This window comes from Conger conger, chromosome 4, assembly GCF_963514075.1.
Source record: "Conger conger chromosome 4, fConCon1.1, whole genome shotgun sequence".
Taxonomy (NCBI): domain Eukaryota; kingdom Metazoa; phylum Chordata; class Actinopteri; order Anguilliformes; family Congridae; genus Conger; species Conger conger.
The window spans coordinates 31,187,331-31,205,720 of NC_083763.1; the positions used below are offsets into that span (position 1 = coordinate 31,187,331).

The 18,390-nt window shown below is 44.6% G+C and overlaps 1 protein-coding gene across 1 annotated transcript; it reads right to left on the reverse strand.

Annotated features, from left to right (window-relative positions):
• Positions 1–9,001: 9,001 nt before the first annotated feature.
• LOC133126593 (uncharacterized protein K02A2.6-like) lies at positions 9,002–18,066 on the reverse strand. Its single transcript, XM_061238938.1, has 4 exons — positions 17,909–18,066; positions 17,129–17,277; positions 10,752–11,253; positions 9,002–10,313 (listed from the first exon to the last, which is right to left on the reverse strand). Exons 1-4 carry the CDS (start codon positions 18,064–18,066, stop codon positions 9,002–9,004), a joined length of 2,121 nt encoding a protein of 706 aa, XP_061094922.1.
• Positions 18,067–18,390: the final 324 nt, after the last annotated feature.

An 18,390-nucleotide genomic window follows, 5' to 3' on the forward strand; every position in this document is an offset into this window, starting at 1 on the left:
ATTACTCACAGACCAACAGTTCATAAAATTTTTCGAAAAAGAATGGACAACATTTCTACATACCAATGACATTCCCGGCACCTCACCCTGCGTTCTCTGGGAGACAGCAAAGGCTGTCATGCGAGGTAGAATAATCTCATACTCGTCATACAAGAAAAAAAGGGACCAAGCACTTGAATTAGAACTAGAACAGAAAATTTAAGCCCTGGAGATGGCACACGCCACCTCTCAAGAAGAACACCGACTAGACGAGTTAAGGAAACTTAAAATAAAATATCAAGAACTAATAGATATGAAAATATAATTTCACCTACAAAGACTATGCCTCAATAATTTTGAACATAGTAATAAATCTAGTAAATTCTTAGCCAATCAGTTGAAACAAAACAAAGAAAAAGTATTGATCACCTCAGTTACAGACTCAACTGGAAGACCAACCCATGACCCAGAAGAAATCAATAATATATTTAGGGAATTCTATAAGAAATTTTACTCATCCAATATCAATCCTTCCAATACAAACATAGAAGAATTTTTGAATACTATCAATTTGCCAAAACTTAACGGTGAGCAAAATATAATGCTGGAATTGCCGTTATCAATAACAGATCTCCAGGAGGCCCTCGAACACATGCCCAATGGAAAAGCCCCAGGCCCAGACGGCTTCCCAGCAGAATTCTACAAAACATTCTGGTCTATGCTTGCACCAACCTTCCATAGAATGGTTACCAAAGTTAAAGAAACCTCCAGACTTTCCCCTAACATGAACTGTGCAAATATAAACCTCATCCTTAAGCCAGACAAAGACCCTACACTCCCATCTAGCTACCGCCCAATATCACTCATAAACGCCGACCTGAAAATTATTTGCAAGGCACTGGCAAGTAGAATCGAAAAAGTAACACCACTGCAACATTAAAAATACAGAAGCCGTAATTGTCTCATTGGATGCAGAAAAGGCGTTTGATAGAGTAAACTGGATCTTCCTCTTCAATGCCTTACAAAAATTCGGATTCGGTTACAACTTCATAAATTGGATTAAAATACTATACAATTCACCTAGGGCATGTATCAAAACAAATGACCAAACCTCTCCAAACTTCAACCTTGGGAGGGGCACCAGGCAAGGATGCCCACTCTCTCCCTCATTATTTGCCTTATTTATTGAGCCACTGGCAGCCGCAATTCGACAGGACGTGAACATTAAAGGGATTCAAACAGCAAACATGACCCATAAAATTAGCTTATACGCAGATGACGTATTAATTTTTCTCCAAAACGCACACACTTCTCTACCTGTAACATTATCACTCGTAGACAAATTCTCATCTATCTCAGACTACTCTATAAATTGGAACAAATCAATAGCCCTTCCTATTGCCTATTGCCCTTCCTTCCTAGACTTCCAGTTCAGCGCAGCGATCCCACTAAAATCCGGGAACATCAAATACCTGGGCATCAACATCTCAGACAAACTATGTGATTTAATACGCTTAAATCACGCTCCCCTACTCAAAACAATAGAAGATGACCTCACTCGCTGGAGCTCTCTGCCCATATCACTCATGGGAAGGGTAGCTACAATCAAAATGACAATTCTACCAAAAATCTACTATATTTTCTCAATGATCCCCAATAAACCTCCCAGGGCATGGTTCAAATCATTAGACTCCGCAATGACTAAATTTTTATGGAAATCTAAACCACCGCGGATAAGCATAAAAACATTACAGAAGGCCAAAAATAGGGGTGGACTTGAGCTTCCCAATTTCTATAATTATTTTTTGGCCAATAGACTAAAATATATCGTACAATGGATGACGCAAAATCAACAAGATTGTGGCTGGTTGGATATTGAACAATCACTATGTAATGACATCCTAATACAGGATTTACCATTCATCAGTCCCATCATCAAACATCACTGCTGCTTCAAGAGTATCAGCATTAGCTCTTCGCTGACAGCATGGTGGGAACTTCTTAAATTAAACAGGTCCTCATTGGTCCCATGCAGACTCACACCACAAAGAATACTCTCCAAAATCTATATAAGATTATCTGAGTATGATTCATCCCATTCACTCCCAACCCATAAATGGGAAAAAGATTTACTTATTAACCCTGACCCTCACTTTTGGTCGCAAATTTGCAAAAACACCTTTGGAATGACCCAAAACTCAAACCTACAGCTAATCCAATACAAAATTCTTCACAGAACACACTATACAGGACAAAGACTGTTTCAGATGGGTATCAGTGATACTAACATATGCTCACACTGCAGAAACAAACTGCCAGATAACTATTTACATGCCACTTGGCACTGCACACCTGTTAACGCATTTTGGCGAAGGGTCTGTGAAGACCTATCTCTGCACCTAGAACACCCCATCCCAGCCTCCTCCTCCCTTTGCCTACTGGGTGACCTTACTAACCTTTACATGGACACAAAACAATCCCATCGGCTCCTCACAATCCTTACTATCGCAAAGAAAACTATCCTCCTGAACTGGAAGTCCAAAGAAAATCCGAATTTAACACAATTAAAAAATCTACTCTCAGAACACGTTTCCATGGAGAGAATGTCTGCATGCAGGAAAAAACCAATTGGCAGCATTTGAAGACACCTGGGCCCTGATAATTAATTGCATCACATAGGGTGGGGGGCTCGGCGGGGTACCCCTCCCTGGCCTCCGGGCGTGGGCTCCTTGTGGGCTGGTCGGCTGGGGCCTGGGGCGCTTGTCCCCGGGGGGCCGCGTGTCCGGCCCTCTGGGGGTGGCGTGGGGGGGGGGTCGGTGGCCATGGGGGCGCTGTCCTCTGGGGTGGGTGGGTTGGGGTGGCCGGGGGGCCTTGGGGCCCATCTCGCCCTTGTGGCCGACAGTGGTGCCCGTGTTGGCTCCTGGGGGCGTGGCTGCCCGCTTGCGGTGGGGCTGCGCTTGTCGGGTCTGGCCCCTGGGCAGGGTGGTGCTCGCTGCGGTGCCTGGGGGGGGGGCACCCTGGGTCCTGCGGTGGTGGGGGTGCGGGGGGTGGTGAGGGGTGTGTGGGGGGGCGGATGGGTGGGGGGCTGCGCATGGCCGGCGCTGCCTTGCCCGCCTGGGCCCGGGTGGGCGCTGCCGCGGCGCGTGTGGGGGGCCCCCCCCAGGGGCCCGGCTCGTTGTGGTTGGGGGGGGTGGCGTTTCCGTCCGCCTGCCCCCGCCGCCGGCCCCGCGGGGTCGGGCGTGTGGCGGGACCCGGCCGGGGTGTGCGCGGGGGGCCCGATGCTTGGGGGCCACTGGTTGGCGGGGCCAGCCGCGCCCTGTCGCGCCCCTCACATCCACCAACGTTCCACAGGAAGTGACAAACCTGCTCACGCCCACTTACATGCGCGTATACACACATACCAATATTTGGTTCATCTTGATGCTAACCTCACCTCTTGTTACAGCCAAGTCTTTAGTGTTGTAGTTGTCTTTGTACTGTCTTGAACGTATGTCTTGTTATGTTTTGTGTCTCTCCCCATCACTTGTGTCCCCCTCCCTTCCCCTCTCCTATGCCACTCCTGTTAGTTTCTGTTGAATCTATGAAAATAATAATATGGGATGCAGCGTGGCCATGGGGTTAACGTCACGCTTTCTCAATTTTACAGAACACTTAACCCCCTGGGTCTGAGGGCAAAATGAGGGGAATCTGGTCTTGGTTTCCAGGCAAAAACCCTGCTACAATTTTTTGAAAAGTAAAGCTTTACTAGATGACTCGGACATAGCTAGCTTTATCCTGGAAAACTCTCTATTGGGGTTATTGCTATTGGGATATTAATTTGTGTACATGTCAAAAAGGCTCTTTTAGCTTAAGCTAGCTAGTTGGCTAGTTATATGGTGTAATTGTAGCCTGCATGAAATACAATTCAGGCAATTTGCTTCACCTTCAGTTGGCAGTTGCATTTTAGGTAGCACATCAAGATGAAACATAGCTAACAGATCAGCTAGCCAAGTTAGTTAACTTTGAAGTGAAATTAGTTAACTTAGCAAGACTAACATAGACTCTGTGTTCTGGGAACACTGGGAAGCACCCACTTCCAGCAGAAGTGAACTTTTTCTCCTGAGGAATATCGTTTATGATTTTGGTTCCCATGCACAAAAACACTTGGATTCCCGGTGGATGTCAGAACGGCAGAGTCTCTGACCTCCTTCAAGTGCAGACTGAAGACCCATCTCTTCAGGCTACACCTTTCCCTCCCCAACTCACCACCATGATTAGCCTTAGACTGTAATGGCAATTATGTATAGATATTGTTAATGTATAGGTATTGTTATTTTTTATTGGCTGTTGTATTGTTGTATTCTAGCTGCAATTGTGGTATGCTAGTTTGAAAGTTGATTGTACTCTTAAAGCCGGTCTCCCAGCGTGTGCCATCAAGCCCCTCCAGCTGGTCCAGAATGCTGCAGCCTGCCTGATCACCAGTCAGCCCAGGTCAGCTCATGTCACCCCGCTTCTCATTGGCCTCCACTGGCTTCCTATCGCTGCACGCATCCGTTTCAAGGCCCTAGTGTTGGCATTTCAGGCTGCTAAGGGGACTGCCCCACCTTACATACAATCCCTGATCACTCCCTACTCCCCAGCTAGACCACTCCGGTCTGCCAGCTCTGGTCGCCTTACGGTTCCCTCTCTACGTGCACCTGGCGGTCGAGCTGCACGTTCACGCCTGTTTTCCGTTCTGGTTCCTCAGTGGTGGAATGACTTGCCTACCACTGTCAGAACAGCAGAATCCCTCCCCCTATTTCGACGCAGACTCAAAACCCACCTTTTCAAACTCTACCTTAGTCCTCCCTCCTGATTTCCCCTGCCCCTCCTTTGTGATATCCCTATCCTTGTCTAACCACAGTTTTGTGCTCTGTTATTCAGGCAAATCTCTTATTAAATCTTTATCTGGTTAATCTTAATATTAAATAAAAATATGATATCATCTATATAGAACAATGTGTGTACGTGCGTGAACAATTTTATAAGGAACACTTTTGGCTGAGCTGTGTTAGCCTGCCTGTTTCATTAGCAGCAGCTTCCCCACCACACAGTCACAGTAACATTTACTATAAGTTAATATGACGAGGCAATACATTGGACAACGCTTACTTCAGACACCAATACCTTCCATTTTAAGTTTATATAAATGGTAAATGGTTGGCATTTATATAGCGCCTTTATCCAAAGTGCTGTACAATTGACACTCACACACCGATGGCGATTGGCTGCCATGCAAGGTGCCGACCAGCTCGTCAGGAGCATTTGGGGGTTAGGTGTATGCTCAGGGACACTTCGACACAGCCCGGGCGATCAAACCGGCAACCCTCCGACTGCCAGACGACTGCTCTTACTGCCATGTCGCCCACATATATAATGTTAGCTACTACTAGCTCACTGTTCAAAGCCAATATAACCCTTGGCTGAGAATTTGCCAAACATTAAAAAATCTATTTGGCCCACTTGCCAGCCTTAACTAGAGTTCAAGAAAATCTAGTCTTGCATGCCATCAACACGGTACTTGCGGTATGCAAGCGAGATTGCATGTTCTTTAATGTGTTGGAGGAGGACCTTTCATATGCAGCAATCAATGAACCAAATGAGACCAAAATTTAATGTTTTGGTCAGATTCACGATCTGGCATTGAAACAGATGCATGAAAAGAAACCGACATACACACAGTTAAATTTGATGATGGGTCAGTGATTTTCTTTAGGGATGTTTTAATTCCAGAAGTCCAGGGGCACTGGTACAGGTTAAAATCAATGGTATAATGGATTCCACTAAATACCAGGCAGTTTTAGCTTAGACTTAGCTATACGTGGACTTTCCAGAAAGACAATGTCCCCTAAATTGATCATACCTCAAAATCCACACAAAAATGGTTCCGTGACAAAAGATTTTATGTTCTGCAATGGCCATCTCAGGCACCACACCTCAATCCAATTAAAAACCTGTGAACGTAACTGAAGAGGGCAGTTGATAAGCGCAAACCCAATAATGTGAAGGTTCTTCCAAATGTGTTCTTTATCCTTGTCTAACATTACAGGAAAAGACTCCATGCTACTATCCTCATTATCCAAGTATTAAAGGGTCCATAATTATTGCCACCCCTCATTGATTTTGGTGAAATATATTTTTTATTAAATAAATGTGTGATTTTAGTTGGTTCCATTGAAAGATTTATAAAGTACAATTTCACGTTAAGCATTTTGAGTTTATCTCAGTAATCGTATTGCTTATTTTTTGTGCATTGCCCATCAGGTGCCAATAATTCTGGTTTGCTACATTCCTTTCTGTGTGTTTATTTGTGTGCTGGGGGAGGGTGGGGGGATTTGGTTGAGATGGCACAGCAAGATGAATCAGAGGAAAGTGATGTTCAGTGATATAAATATATAAACCATGCCCTGTTTCATGTCTCTAATATCATGTCTATGTTCAAAAAGGGCTGTAATTCCTATACGGATCACTGGCTACAGATATAAATACACTTTAATTAAATCTGACAGTCTGGACTTTATCATCATATTCATTGTTTCATTTCAAATCCAGTGTGCTGAAGTACAGAGCCAGAACAACAAAACATATGTAGTTTTAATCTAAACCTTCCTTATCTTAGTTGCCCTTGGTTTCCTGTCATTGCAATAACTCAAATCCTTAAGCTGAAGCAAAAGTGGCAAAAGACTGCTTCTCTGCATTGGAGTGACATAGGGCACAGACGTGATTACACATTGATTGTATCCCCCCCCCCCCCCCCGGTTCTCTGCTGTAACAGAACAACCCAATTGGCATCAACTGCAGTGTGGAGGGACATCTTTGCTGGCTCAGCTCTGATGTGCAAATACTGATAAAAATGTGTTCTGCGTACCAAGACTGAAACTGAAACTGCATTATCTTGCATAAATAAATAGGTAAATAAATTTGGCCATGATAATCCTTCAGGTCCAAGTGGCACTAATTCACCTTTTTTACAAGTCAGGAAACTTTTCCTGAAGGAAATGGATTTGAGATCAGTGAGTAATTTTTTAGCTGGCAAAGGTCACACCATGCAGTGGTGCGGGAATGAGCCAGCCAATGAGAGCTATCCAGGGCCGTTCCTCAGGGTAGGTCCTGCTCCAGAGCTCCCAACGGGAGTGTCCAGGTGTTCTTGAGACCAGGGCTCTTTGTTTCGCATTACAAGCCTAATAATACCCTCCATATTTTCACCATCAAGGGTTTGCACGCCTGTTACCTTCTAGGAAATACAGACTGGAGATTCAAGCCAAACACGTCCTTTTCATTTAAATATGTTTATATATCAATTCATATCATGTCACCATAACATATGTTGTACTATAGAGTGATTTTTATCTTATGTGGTTATGGAAGGGTTGGGAATTCACACACAAATAATAGAATTATTGGCTTAAGGGTTAAGGGTTAATTAAAAAAATGTTTTTAAATGTAGTTCTTTATATCTCAGGCTAAAGGAACCATATTGTGACATTCCATCAGTTCCTGTTTCACTAGAGTATAGAAAATGAGGTAACAAGTATTGTCAACCATCATCATGGGAAAAGCCAATCATGTCAATTCAGAAGACACAGATGGCAATTGACCATCACAAGATGGGTAATGGGTACAAAAAAATACAGAAACAGTTAAACATACCACTTTGCACTGTAAAGGCAATAATAATAAAGTAATAAATAAAATCATTGCAAACTTGCCAGGAAGAAGATGCATATTATCCCCATGAACAGTAAGAAAGATGGTGAGGGAGGCCATAAGTAACCCAAAGATTTCAGTTTAAGAATTGAGACACTGGTTGTGTCTTGAGGTCACCAAGTCAGTACTTACTGAGCACAATAAACAAAAACAAGCATCCTGAGTTTGCCAAAACTCATTGGAATCATGACTATGTTCAGATGAGACCAGAATTTTACGTTTTGGCCATACACACCATCAAGGCAAAATAGAATGCTTTCAAGGAGAAACTCCTCCTACCTACTGTCAAATATAACAGTTGGTCATTGATGTTTTGCTGCCAGGAAATCACATAAAATCTGGTTGTCTCTGCTAGGAACCTGAGTCTTGGTGGTAGTTGGATTGTCCAGCAGGACACTGACTCCAAGCATACATTAGATGGTTAAGTAAAAACAACAACCATGTTCTATTATGGCCATCTCAGTCTCCAGACTTAAATCCCATTAAAAACCTGTGGCCTGAACTGAAAAGGGAGTATCCCAAGCATATCATTTCTGAAACATTCTGCATGAAGGAATGGTCAAAAATCCATCCAGATGTGTTCTCTAACCTTATCACAAATTATAGGAAAAGACTTATGGCTGTCATCTTTGCCAGGGGTGTTTGCAAAAACTATTAAACCAGGGATGCCAATAATTGTGGGACCCGTTTTTTGGTGAAATATTTCTTTTAGGTGAAAAATATAAGACTTTGGTTGATTCCATTGAATCATTAATAAAGCGCACTACACATGTTGGAAAATAAAGCTTATGTCAATAACTGTATTATTTTTTCGTTTACAGCACTTTTGTACATATCAAGGGTGCCAATAATTCTGGAGCCCCCTGTGTTGTGTTCTTACTCAAAACAATGCAACACAAAATAAACACGGGGAAACCGGAGGGTAATCAAACGTGTATCCTTTTACTGTGTGTTCCGCAGTCACGAGCTTGCACAAATACAGAACAAGGCAAAAGCAATCAATTATCGATGCAGACAGACAGCAGACACAACCAGCAGATACCTGTGCAATCGATAAGCAGAGCCCAATACACTACAACTCCTCCCTTCTAGATAACAAATCATATTTTATCATAGCTCCTTTACTATGTTGTAATTTAACCAAAATACCCTGCCTTAATAAAGTAGTAACTATGTGACAGAAAATGTTAGACAACATAATGAACCTAATCTGAACAAAAACACTGAGAACTAGACCAATAAGTACAGTAGTGCATTAACAGCTTTACCTAGCTGTAATTAGAGTATAGCTGAGGATTCACAGGATTAGTCTCTCTGGAGGTCTATGGCTACGTGTGGGGTAACGCCTCCATTCCACAGGTGTGACTCCTGGATTCGCATCCACAGTGGTGGCGCCCAGAGGTGGTCCAGGGACAGACTGACCATCCACTTCATTTTCCAAGGTTGGAAGATTCGTGTGAGCAGCGGCAGGAGGTACGACTGTGTCCACCAACTCCTCTTCAACCCGGACTTCCGACCTCCGCAACTGGTCAATGTGCCGTCGCCAGCTGGCGTCAGGAGCAACTTCCACGGTGTAGGACAAGGGCCCATTTTTCTCCTTGATCTTTCCAGGAACCCACTTGTGATCCCCACGGTAATCCCTAGCAAGCACTGTCTGTCCAATTTCAAATTGACGTGTTTCTCCATTGTGTGCACTGAAGCCTTGCTTCATCTGTCGATCTTTCACCGTCCTTCGAAGGTTTGGTTTCAGCAGGTCCAGTCTTGAGCGTAACCCACGTCCTGGATGGTATGGTGCTGATGTTATGTGCCGGACCCCATTCCGCTTCAGAAACATCTGGAATTCATTAGCTGTGAATTGAGGACCATTATCACTCACCAACTGTTCTGGAACGCCAGTTCTTGCGACGAGACTTCTCAGCACGTCAATTGTGTGAGATGTTGTTGTTGAGTTCATGGTGAACACTTCAGGCCACTTTGAACATGCATCGACCACCACCAGGAATGTTGTTCCCATGAATGGACCAGCGAAATCGATATGGATACGCAGGGGTGCGATCGTTGGCTCGTTCTGTACCCGTTGGCAACCAGAGCAATGCATGGCGAGCTGTTCAATCTGTTGATCGATCCCGGGCCACCAGACGTAGCTTCTCGCTAGCGCCTTCATCTTCACCACTCCTAGATGACCAAAATGCAATTCTTCCAGCACCCTGGCCCTCAGCTTGGTAGGTATGATGATCCTCATTCCCCACATGAGGCATCCAGAGTCAATGGTGAGTTCATCCCTACGCTGGAAGTACGGAGCCAGTGGGGACTTCTGTTGGTTTGTCCAGCCATTTTGTGTGGCAGTGCACACTTGTGAGAGAGTTACATCTCTTCGGGTTTGTCTCTGAATAATTTCCGCTGTCACAGGAAAACTCTCAATCTGCATGAGTGTGAACATCTCCAATGGCTCTTTGTCCCCGTTTGTCGTTGTTACCGTTTCCAAGGGCAACCGAGACAACCCATCAGCATTGGCGTGACTCAATGTTCTTTTGAACTTGATCTGGTATCGGTGTCCTCCAAGGAACAACGCCCAGCGTTGCATCCGTGCCGCCACCGTTGCGGGAATCGCCTTCTGCGGATTGAATATTGAGACCAGCGGCTGATGGTCGGTCACGAGGATGAACTCTCTGCCGTAGAGGTATTGGTTGAATCGTTTCACACCCCAGACCAGGCCCAGCGCCTCCTTGTCTATCTGCGCATAATTCTTCTCGGCAGGAGATAGTGAGCGCGATGCGAAGACCACTGGCCTTTCAGTGCCATCTCTCATCACATGTGACATGACGGCTCCAATGCCGTATGGTGAAGCATCACATGCCAGCTTTACAGGTAAGGTCGGGTCATAGTGTGTGAGCACTGTGTTGGACGTCACCAGTTTTTTTACTTCCTGAAAGGCATGTTCACATTCTTTCGTCCACAGCCATTTTCGTCCTACTTGCAGTAGCTGATTCAGTGGGTGGAGCACTGTGGACAGGTTAGGCATAAACCTGTTGTAATAATTTATGAATCCCAGAAAGGACCTCAGCTGGGGCACATCCTGTGGTTGTGGAGCCTTCATGACAGCTTGGATCTTCTCCTGACATTTATGCAACCCCTGTGCATCGATGGTGTGTCCACAGTATGTGATGCATGACTTGAAGAACTCACACTTGTCCCGTCTTACCCGAAGCCCGTAGTCTTCCAGCCTTTTTAGGACCTTCTGGAGGTTCTTCAAGTGTTCATCATCATTGGCCCCAGTCACAATGATATCATCTAAATAGCACTGGGTGCCAGGGACCCCTTGTAGCACCTGGTCCATGGCGCGCTGCCATATGGCTGGGGCAGAGGCCACTCCAAACACTAGCCTATTGTAGTGATAAAGGCCCTTCAGTGTGTTTATTGTCAGAAAGACCTTGGAGTCTTCCTCCATCTCCATCTGTAGGTAGGCCTCTGCCAGATCCACCTTGGTGAATCGTCGTCCACCTGACAAGTTCGCAAAGATGTCTTCAATCCTTGGTAATGGATATTGTTCTGCTTATAACACTGGATTCACGGTAACCTTGAAATCGCCGCACACTCTCAATGCCCCAGACTTCTTTGCTACCGGAACAATGGGTGTGGCCCAGGGACTCCAGTCTACCTTGGATAAGATCCCGTCTGCTTCCAGGCGGTCCAGCTCAGCTTCCACCTTCTGTCGTATGGCTTATGGAACCGGACGCGCTTTGTGAAATCGTGGGGTGGCTCCATCATTTAGAACAATTTTTCCCTTAATGTGCTTTAATGTTCCAACACCATTTTTGAATACAGGTGCAGCGGCCTCCAAGACTTTCTCCAGTTTAGCCTCTGTGGACTTTGGAGTAGGGGTTAGCGAGACATGTAAGCTCTTTATGGATCTCCAGTCCAGCTGTAGCTTCCTCAGCCAGTCACACCCCCACAGTGTTGGTCCCCCTTTCTCAACAATGTACAAGTCCAACATGCATTGTTGACCATTGTACTGTACATCCACAGGCAGTACCCCAAGGGGTGCAATTTTCTCTCCAGTGTAGGTTTTTAAAAGGATAGAAGATGGGTTCAGTTTTAAATTCCCAAAATGTTTCACAAATTCACTCTGTGCCATCACTGACACGGCTGAGCCTGTATCCAATTCCATCTTTACAGCTAGACCATTCACCTGTGGTGTGAGCCAGATAGCTCCCCTGCCGCCTCCCTTGACATTGTAGATCTCCAAACTAGCCAGTCCAGATTCACTGTCGTTGTCTGAGTCTTCTTCCACATTGTGCACTTTTCTGCTCTTTTGGGAGCCACTGTACGTATTTTTCTCATTTGCACTCCACTTTGTTTTCCCTGAACGGCAGACTCTCTGAATGTGTCCAGTTTTATTACACTGCCTGCAAACTTCATTTTTTAACCTGCACTGTGAGGGAGAGTGGGAGCCCCTACCACATCTATAACATGGTTCCACATTTTCTGTTTGTCTCTGTGCTTTAGTCACTGCAGCCATTTTATTTACATTTGCTGCTTTCACTCCTGTTTGTAACTCAACAGCATCCCTAGCTGCAGTTTCCATTGAAACAGCTATTTCCACTGCCCTTTTGAACGTGAGCCCCGCCTCCGTTAGTAGTCTCTTTTGTATGCCTTCCTTTAGAATGCCGCATACTAAGCGGTCTCTCAACGCATCATTCAAGCCGTCTCCAAATTCGCAGTGTTCTGAGAGTTTCTTGAGCTCAGCAACGTAATTAACTATTGACTCACCCTCATGTTGGTTTTGTTTATGGAATGTAAATCGTTCAGCAATTAGCAGGGGTTTCGGGGATAGGTGCTCTTTCATCACGTTCACAAGCCATTTTGTCAAACAGAGTCCAGTTACTGTACAAATTGTGTGGAAAATGACGTAATTTTCGCCCGGCGGCGATTCCCTTCTCTCTCTCCTCCCCGCGGAAATATCTGCTCTCCTCTCAAATGGATTGTCCTGAGTTCGTTAATCCCATCCTCGTCGCCACTGTTGTGTTCTTACTCAGCAACACAAAATAAACACGGGGAAACCGGAGGGTAATCAAACGTGTATCCTTTTACTGTGTGTTCCGCAGTCACGAGCTTGTACAAATACAGAACAAGGCAAAAGCAATCAATTATCGATGCAGACAGACAGCAGACACAACCAGCAGATACCTGTGCAATCGATAAGCAGAGCCCAATACACTACACCCTGTACCTATGAAGTTGTGGCAGCTGGTCCTGGATGGGAATGTAGCACCTCTCTACTATTTTATATTAATGGCATTTGGCAAACACTCTTATCCAGACGTACAACAAAGTGCATACCCACAACCAGGGATAAGTGAGCTGAAAGACCCTAGAGGAAAGTACAATTTCAACTGCTACCTGTACAACAAAGTTGAGGACTAGAGCCCATTTGATCATCGGAATTTCTTCTTTTTTTATAATAATACCACGACACACAAATGTATAAATAAACTGCTTACCTAGCCAAACAAAACTAGCAACGGTATCATCCTAATGACACAAGTAAATAACACAAGTAAAGAATACATGACCTCTTGTGATGCCACACATCCCTCTCCCCGGACCTGACGTCCTCGGCAGGGTGAATGCCAGTGTGGCGTTCTTGTAACTGCAATGTTTTAGCACGTTTTAACCATGACATTACATTACCTCTGAAGCTAAATGCTTTCCTACTCATACCATTAACAAATCATTTAAATAAATACCTCTATAGGCTATTCAAATGCAGAGTCTCAAGCTTCACCACTCCATCTATGGTGACCTACAATAACAATTTTCATCAGGCCTACATGGAACATGACATGGGCTGCCAGCAACACAGAGCAAACTGCAATGCACCTTGAAGCCAGACAGGAACCCGCTCACAAGCAGGGAAGAACAGGAACCCCAACAGGTAAGGCATTTCCTTGTACCTGGTTACTGCAGCCTATTTATAGGCCTCCATAAATGATTGATACGTGTGTCAGCAAACCAGATACCTGAATGCATGTTAGCCTAGCCTATTCACTAGTTAGGGTGTTAATAGTCATCAGTAAATTGTAACCTGTTACACAAAGTCAGCAATAATTCGCAAGGCCCAAAAAAGATCTCATCTGCTTCTTCGTCAGCAGTTTTGGCCAGTCCCGGATGGCACCTAGTTTTGCCTCCTGGGGTTTGACGAGGCACCACCCGATGGTGTACCCCAAGTAGTTAGTCTCGTTGAAGGCCAGCTCACATTTCTTGGGATTCGCTGTCAAGCTTGCTTGTTGGAGAGACTCCAGGACCTGTTTGGAATCGCTTTTGGAATCCCTACACGGCTGCTGAAGAGAAACAGTTATTTTGCTATTTGTTTAGCGTTCCCTTTCTTAAGGAGACAGCTTCCGGATACTGGGTGGCATAGTCTACTATGACCAAGATTTATTGGTGTCCGCATGTACTCTTGGGGAGTGGACCCACTATATCCATCCACACCCTTTCAAATGGGCTTTCTATGACTGGCGAAAGGTTCCTGTAAGTCTGTTTTGGTGCAGTGACCTGGCAATCTGGGCAACTGTGGCAGTAGTTCTCTACCTCTAGGTGAACTCCTGGCCAAATGAACCTGCAATACTTTTTCCTTTGTTTTCTCTACCTCCAGGTGGGCTCCCATTTGGTGAGTATAACTGTGAAGCGATGCGGTTGGGGAACAAGGTGCGGTTGGGGAACAAGGAGTACCTCAATGACTTCATTACATTTTACTACTTGATACAAGAGGCAATTTCTCACTGCAAAGTGAGGGTATGAAGTTAACTTGGTTCCCACAAAATTTTAACTAGGGTGGGGACCTGTAACTGAGCTGTCCTGAACTGACCTTTAAGTAGGGGCCTTTCCCTAGGGCCGATAGCGTCCTCTTCACTTCTCCCAGGGGGTTGTTCTGAGTCACCCGATTCCCCCCGGTGCTGATTCAGCTTAGGTTCTCGGGCTTTTGATTACTCTCACCTCAACAGTAAATGAGCCCTCAGTTGTGATGAACTTCACCAGGGGTGTGGGGTACTCGTGGGTATCTCCATGGACATGAACAACTGGAACTGGCTCGCCTGGGGCCAGGGTCGGTGCCCCCAACATGGATTCATGGACTCAGGGTCCTGGCACTTCTGGAATTGAGCAAAGGCTTCTACATCACATCACAGTCACTGGGCATGCCAGTCTGCGGTTTCTAATTTCCCCCAGGAGGGCAGCTAAGTGGACCTGTGGGCTGCTGGCAGACTCTGCTCTGGGCAATGTCTCATCAGGCTTTTCACACTGCCATGAAATATGGCCCAACTCGCCACAGCAATGGTGAGAAATCTTCAGTCATCAACCTTAGACCTCACCAGTGCTATCTTTCTTCTTAACCCCTTTGTGCATATTCCTAACACAGCAACCCTCACTCATTTTTGCAGTGTTCTATTTTAAGGCTTTATAACTCTAGACATTAGCATTAGACAGACTTGAAAAATGGCTTAAATTAAGCAAGATACAAACAATGTTGCTGAGAATGCAAAAAATACTGAGAGTCACAAATGTACAACAGGGAAACCTATGATATTTTAAGACCCTTGTATGAAAATAATTCCCACTTGGAAATGATGCAGATGTGAGTTTTTGTGAGTCATTATTTATGATTTACAGCCATGCAGAATTTGTACGCTTGAGCTCATAATTCAGGAAAGGTGTACATTTATCACTTACCAGCGTGTGACTCTTAGTATTTCATTGCAAAATAAATGAGAATTTTAGCATTTTCACCTTGTTGCATTCTGGTGTTTTTTAGGATATTTTTATTTGTTCTCTATTTAGGATTAAATATGTGTGATCTGTGTTTAAGAACACCCGTGTTCATCATGTTAATGTCTGTAGTTTGAATACCTCACATGTAAATCTCAGCCAACAGATGGCCCAAGACATAGTCCAGAGCCATCGGAAGGAAACCTTGGATGAATAAAAATTGTAATATGTGAAAAGTCATTGATCTAGCCGGGAAAGAACGGCATTGTCTGAGGTAGGAGTCAATTGTCACAAGCCTTTCATCCTGGCTAGCCCAATTGTAGAGAAATTGTACTTAAACTGTGACATTCTCAATGATGATTTATGTTAGACTGTGATCTGTGTTTAAGACTGAAGACTGTAAGACCACGCAGATTTGTAACTAAGAAATATTTGATAAGACTCTTTCCTTTCCTGAAACGCAACTGGAATATACAGAAACTAACCAGATTTAAATTTAGAAAGAAATAGAATAATTCTTCTATTTGGAGGTTCCACTGAGATCATGAGATAACTGAGAATTTTACCGGTGACCAGAGAAGATCAGAATATTTATATTTATTTCAAACTCTCATAGTGTAACATATCCTCCTGGGACCCAGAAGAAAAAAGGTTTTTATATTTTGCATAATTCTTTTACATTCTTTTACATAATTCAAGTAATTGGGATACATGTCACAGATTTATTTCTCAAAAATATTATTTTTTATCACAAATCCCTTGTAGGGGACATTGGGTCTCCCTTGATGCAGCAAATACATTATCCATCCATCCATCCATTATCTGAACCCGCTTATCCTGATCAGGGTCGCAGGGGGGCTGGAGCCTATCCCAGCATACATTGGGCGAAAGGCAGGAATACACCCTGGACAGGTCGCCAGTCCATCGCAGGGCACACGCACCATTCACTCACACACTCATGCCTACGGGCAATTTAGACTCTCCAATCGGCCTAACATGCATGTCTTTGGACTGTGGGAGGAAACCGGAGTACCCGGAGGAAACCCACGCAGACACGGGGAGAACATGCAAACTCCGCACAGAGAGGCCCTGGCCGACGGGGATTCGAACCCAGGACCTCCTTGCTGTGAGGCGGCAGTGCTACCCACTGCACCATCCGTGCCGCCGCAAATACATTATAAGCCATCAATTTGGTATTGATACTATCTCATTTGCTATCCATTTCTATTACATTTTTCTCATTTATAACAATATACAAGCAATATTAAACACATTTCATCACTGAAAATTCATTGCAATTTTAAGAAACCTTTTTTTAACTAAAACAAATATTACTACTACATTTTGCTCAGTGGGTGAAGATCTGAAACTAAGGATGAGTCAATATACATTCAAAGTGAACACATCATGCATCGTACATTAGGAAGCAATTCTTGGTCTTTGACACAAAGAAACATGTTGCACTTCACACCCTTCACAAAAGTCTTCCCACTGCATCCTTGTCCCCTGCACCTTGAATAATTTGCTGCCTCCACCATTTTTGTCATATGGAGTGCTCCATACTTTTTAACTTCCTTGTTGGGCTGTGGTTCAACAGACCTCCTTTTCTTTTTGGGAATGTACTCCTCATCCCCATAGGTGCTCACCTCATCTTCCTCACCATTGGACACCTCTTCAACTTGATTGTCTGCACCACCCTGTGCCTGGGACACTATTTCCTCAGCCAGTAGGAGCTTGAAATCAAAGTGCTGCATCCTCTCTTTTGCAGGTCTCCCAGAGGCCTTGTGGTCTGACCTGTACTGGATCCAGCTGTTTGTGGCAGCCAGATCAAAGAAATGCTAAATGGTGCGGACAGTCCACTTCCTTGTGTGGCTTGACATGGGATAAAGTCTGGTCGCACAGATCGACTCCACCCATGTTTTTATTATACTCTGCCACTATAGTAGGATAGTAGGTCTAGGCACAGTGACATGGCGCTTCTCTTTTTTTTGATCACCTTGTGCAGATATCCTGGGGCTCTATGCCATGGATAGAAGATGCCATGAGGACTTGCTTGTTGTCAAGCCACCTAATTACAGCAACCTCCGAGGGTTTCCTGACTACCATTTCAGAGGTACCTCTCCCTTGTAGCTGAAGCATGGTGTCATTGGACATCTTGGCCTTACAGATGGCAGGGATTCGATTCTTCATAATGGTCCCTGTTGCCAGAAGACCATTTGCCTTCAGTAGATCCAGCACTTTGACAGATGTGAAATACCAAAGTCAAAGTACAGGTAGGAACCCCTTGGCAGTGATTCTGCCATGCAAAGGACAACATTGCCCCCAATGCCCACCTGCTCATCTCTGAATGTGTTTCGCCCTTTGTATACTTCAAAATCAAGCACCAGGCCACTGGGACAGGCAAGCACAAAAGCCTTTAGACCTGTAGGATTTGGCTTACCCAAGAGGCCTTACCTTCCAGAGAGCATCCTCTTTTTTCTGGTCGTCTGAGCTGGCAAGGTCATCTGTCACTTTGATGGACTGGCGGATTTTGAAGAATCTGTCCCTGGTCATTGAGTTGGTGATGATAGGGACTCTTGTCTTTGCTGCCCAATACATCCTAGGGTATTTGAGACATGACATGTACATTGCCATTCCAAAGAAGGTTTTCACCTCCTCTGTAGTGGTTTTAAGGGTGTTCCCAGAGACAAGCATTTCCCGCTGGTTTGTATGGGTAGATATTTCCTCAAAAACCTTATCATCTATGTACTGTTTGAAGTACTCAAACAGGGGCCTCAAGACTTTGTGGTTGGGGGTGTTCATGTCCATAGTGCTCTCTTCAAGGACAGGGTTGAAACTTTTGGAAGAGAAAGGAGAGGTATAATTAAATCTACTTCTGACAAATGTAATATTAATGGTGTGTGTGTGTGTGTGTGTGTGTGT

Bases quoted from the DNA above. Each gene is read 5' to 3' on its own strand.
- LOC133126593 (XM_061238938.1), bottom strand. From the start codon at position 18,066: ATGTATTGGGCAGCAAAGACAAGAGTCCCTATCATCACCAACTCAATG. The intron at 11,254-17,128 runs GTGAGGAAGATG...TGTTATAAGCAG, and splicing joins AGTTGAAGAGGTGTCCAATG to AACAATATCCATTACCAAGG. The intron at 10,314-10,751 runs ATTCATAAATTA...TCCGCAGAAGGC, and splicing joins CAGCTGAGGTCCTTTCTGGG to GATTCCCGCAACGGTGGCGG.